Source organism: Leptodactylus fuscus, chromosome 11 (genome assembly GCF_031893055.1).
Source record: "Leptodactylus fuscus isolate aLepFus1 chromosome 11, aLepFus1.hap2, whole genome shotgun sequence".
NCBI lineage: Eukaryota > Metazoa > Chordata > Amphibia > Anura > Leptodactylidae > Leptodactylus > Leptodactylus fuscus.
Genome location: NC_134275.1, coordinates 79,746,039 through 79,750,547, shown reverse-complemented (window position 1 = coordinate 79,750,547; position 4,509 = coordinate 79,746,039). Strand labels below are relative to the sequence as shown.

Sequence of the window (4,509 nt, the reverse complement as noted above, 5' to 3'; positions counted from 1 at the left end):
TTCCAGTGTATGCTGTAGTGTAATATTAATATTATTGTAACGTTCTTACTGTGACCCTCATACACTGTGTGTCATTCGTGTTTTGTCGACTAAAAAGAAAAAGAAAATTCGTACAGTGCACAAGTCTACCACTAGATGGCACAATCCAATAGTTTGCTATTAATGTCTGAAAGAGAATACTTCTAGTGCCGTGACTAAGCAGAACAGCACACCATGAGGACAGTCAGGGTACTGCACGTAAAATGTAATGTATTGAAACAAAACAACATGATAACTTGAATTATGAAAAATTAATAGTTTAAAGCACCCAAATTTTACATATATATATATATATATATATATATATATATATATATATATATATATAAAACTTTTCTTGTCCTTGGTATGAAAAGTTTTACCAAAGAACTTGACTGGTAATAGTTTGCATCGTCTGTACTAATATCCTTAGAGACAGATCTCCAGAGGCAGCTGAACTCCTCAGACTAATACAGAAGACTATAAAGGAATATGATCAGTGACATGTAATAGTGAAGACAGACCCTGCAGTACATGGGCAGGTATGGGATTGACAACTGCTCTGGGGCTTATACCGTTGTCAATTTGTGTACAAATGTGATATATATAACAAAGATATAAAGCTGTGATGTCCTCTGTAAGACGGTGGATGCCGATGTATAAGCCTTAAGATAAGAAATAGTTACATCATTATTACATTACATTATTAGACCTGTTTCACCTTAATGAAGAAGGATTGTTTGTACTTTGTGTTGCTGTTTTACCTTTCCTCTACTATTTCTTTGATGGGGTCTCATTTTTTACAGGATGAGATGAATTTTTCATTGGCGCTGGATTACATCAAGGTGTGTCCACTCTTAGCTCTAGTTTGGTTAAGGACGCCAATTTCTCATGACAACAATTTTGAGATATGGTAACACACAAACCCATGAAAATCTGAAATTCACACTCTAATCAGTGGGTGCCTGCACCGAGACACATATAGGATAGACAGCACTTCACTTTGTGATATCGCCTAATGTTACACATATCTGGACGTATCCAGTTGAGAGAGTTGGTAGTAAAATACACATCTGTATAAATGATACTGTTTGGAATTTTTTTTAATGAAAGGGGGATGAGAAAAGAAATGAACTGTACCCTTATATTTTTATTTTTTAGTTTTTTGCATAGGGAGGTATAGTAAAAAAGTGTTTAAAAACATTCATACCCACCTGCCCTTACCTATTTGGAGCCTCCTCGCAGCATCCGGAAACGCCTGATGCCGTAACGGAAAGGTAACAGAAAGTAATTATTAATTTTTTAAATTTATTTTTCACTTCCACTGGGCCTACATCTATTATACTCTGGGGTCTGAAGCGACAATGTGATGTCCATTTTAGTTCACTTGAGACAATTCTTCATTTGTTCAGTTTCTTAAAAAAACAAAAGATTTGGAATAATAAGGTCAAATCCGTCTTGGTACGAGTTGGTTCACCCATTTCTAGTCTTGGTGTGGGATGGAAATGCTTTGTGCCCTTTTATTTCAGAGACGTCTATTGAAGGTGTATGTTTTGGGGGGAGGGGGGTTAATGTAGATTGTGAGCCCCATATGGGGATATATGATATAGGGATCACAGTGTAATTTTTTTTTTCCCATCGGTATGTCTTTGTAGAAGCCACGCAAACACGGGGAAAACATACAAACTCCTTGCAGATGTTGTTCCTGGCAGGATTCAAACCCAGGACTCCAGCGTTGCAAGGCTGCAGTGCTAACCACTGAGCCACGGTGTTGCCCCTATTGGAAATGTATGTTGAAAAATCCCAACCTACTCCTTTGTACTACCCTACTGTGTGAATAGACCAAAAGTTTGGACACACCTTCTGTATTTTCACGACTATGACAATTGTAGATTCACACTGAAAGCATCAAAACTATGAATTAACACATGAGGAATTTTATATTTAACAAAAAAGTGTGACCACAACTGAAAATCTGTCTTATATTCTCGGTTCTTCAAAGTAGCCACCTTTTGCTTTGATCCCTGCTTTACACACTCTTGGCATTCTCTTGATGAGCTTCATGAGGTAGTCACCGGAAATGGTTATGCACCCTGTCAGGTGTAATAAATGGGATTTTATGCCCCCTAAATGGGGTTGGGACCATCAGTTGTGTTGTGCAGAAGTCAGGTGGATACACAGCTGATAGTCCTACTGAATAGACTCTTAGAATTTGTATTATGGCAAGAAAAAAGCAGCTAAGTAAAGAAAAAAGAATGTCCATCATTACTTTAAGAAATGAAGGTCAGTCAGTCTGAAAAATTGGGAAAACTTTGAAAGTGTCCCCAAGTGCAGTTGCAAAAACTATCAAATGCTACAAAGAAACTGGCTGACATGAGGTCCACCCCAGGAAAGGAAGACCAAAAGTCACCTCTGCTGCGGAGGATGAGGACCACCCCAGGAAAGGAAGACCAAGAGTCACCTCTGCTCCGGAGGATAAGTTCATCTGAGTCACCAGCCTCAGAAATCGCAGGGTAACAGCAGCTCAGATTAGAGACCAGGTCAATGCCACACAGAGTTCTAGCAGCAGACACATGTCTACAACAACTGGTAAGAGGAGACTTTATACAGCAGCCGGCCTTCATGGTAAAATAGCTGCTAGAAAACCACTGCTAAGGACAGGCAACAAGCACAAGAGACCACAAGGAATGGACATTACACCAGTGGGAATCTCTGCTTTGGTCTGGCGAGTCCAAATTTGAGATCTTCGGTTCCAACCACCGTGTTTTTGTGCTACCCAGAAAAGGTGAACAGATGGACCCTACATGCCTGGTTCCCACCGTGAAGCATGGAGGAGGAGGTGTGATGGTGTGGGGGTGCCAAGCTGGTGACACTGTTGGGGATTTATTCAAAATTGAAGGCATACTGAACCAGCATGGCTACCACAGCATCTTGCAGCGGCATGCTATTCCATCCGGTTTGCGTTTAGTTGGACCATCATTTATTTCTCAACAGGACAATGACCCCAAACACCTCCAGGCTGTGTAAGGGCTATCTGACCAAGAAGGAGAGTGAAGGGGTGCTACACCACAATGACCAGACCTGAACCCAATCGAGATGGTTTGGGGTGAGCTGGACCGCAGAGTGAAGGCAAAAGGGCTAACAAGTGCTAAGCATCTCTGGGAACTCCTTCAAGACTGTTGGAAGACCATTTCTGGTGACTACCTCATGGAGCTCATCTAGAGAATGCCAAGAGTTTGCAAAGCAGGAATCAAAGCAAAAGGTGGCTACTTTGAAGAACCGAGAATATAAGACAGATTGTCAGTTGTGTCACACTTTGTGGGTAAGTCTATAATCCCATGTGTTACTTCTGAGTTTTGATGCCTTCAGTGTGAATCTACAATTGTCATAGTCATGAAAATACAGAAAACTCTTTGTTAGTTTGGAAAGACAATCATCTACACACCCCCATGTACTTCTTCCTTGCCAACCTCTCCATTATGGACATGACGTCCTCTACCACCGCGTTACACAGGATTCTTACCAACTTTATATCAGGAGATAAATCCATATCTCCCTTAAACTGCTTCATGCAGATGTATTTCTTCTCATCCCTCACTAGCGACGAGCTACTGATCCTTTCGGCCATGAGTCATGACCGTTACATGGCCATCTGTAACCCCTTACAGTATCACACGGTCATGAACCGTAGAGTTTGTGTTGTCTTGGCTATATCGTGCTGGCTCGTGGGGTTTATTCAAGTTTCTCCATTGGTTGTTACTCTTTTCCATTACACATGTTATAGGTCCAATAAAATCAACCACTTCTTCTGTGACATGATGCCCCTGGTGAAGCTCCCATGTGATGACATCTCATTTTTGGACCTCTTTATTTTCGTGAATGGGATTCTTCTAGCAACTTTTCCCTTTCTTTTCACTTTCGTCCCATATCTGTTCATAATTACTTCCATATTGAAAATCCAAACCAACATTGGCCGACGTAAAGCCTTCTGTACCTGTTCTTCCCACCTCATGGTCATCATCCTTCTCTATGGAACCCTTGTGTGTCAATACCTCAGACCAATCTCTGTGGATGACTTGGATTCCAACAAGCTCTTCTCTTTATTCAATACGGCGGCTGTCCCCATGCTGAACCCATTGATTTATAGCCTGAAAAATAAACGTTGTTACGTTGGCTTTGAAGCGGAGTTTCATTCGGAACTGATGAAGCTTGTATATTGATATTTGTTTCAAAAGATGAGAATTTGGTTTGTAGATAAAGTGATTTTTTATAGAAATACAGCAGTATTTCCATGAGTTATCCTCCATTTAGCTATGGAATAACCATATGGGGCATTGGGCATCAGTGGCGTGCCTACCATGTGGGCAGACCTATATATGCTCTTCTGATCTTGGAAGAGTGACAAGGTTGTGTAGCCCGATTGCCATGTCAGTGGGTTGGTAGGATTTAGACTATTGGAGGGTCAGGACGATCACAACGATACTAAATTTA

General features: G+C 40.9%; 1 protein-coding gene across 1 annotated transcript; it reads left to right on the top strand.

The window, feature by feature from the left end:
* The first annotated feature begins 3,467 nt into the window (after positions 1 to 3,467).
* On the top strand, positions 3,468 to 4,238 carry LOC142185534 (olfactory receptor 6C1-like). The gene has a single exon (XM_075260962.1). It carries the CDS (start codon positions 3,468 to 3,470, stop codon positions 4,236 to 4,238), a length of 771 nt encoding a protein of 256 aa, XP_075117063.1.
* Positions 4,239 to 4,509: the final 271 nt, after the last annotated feature.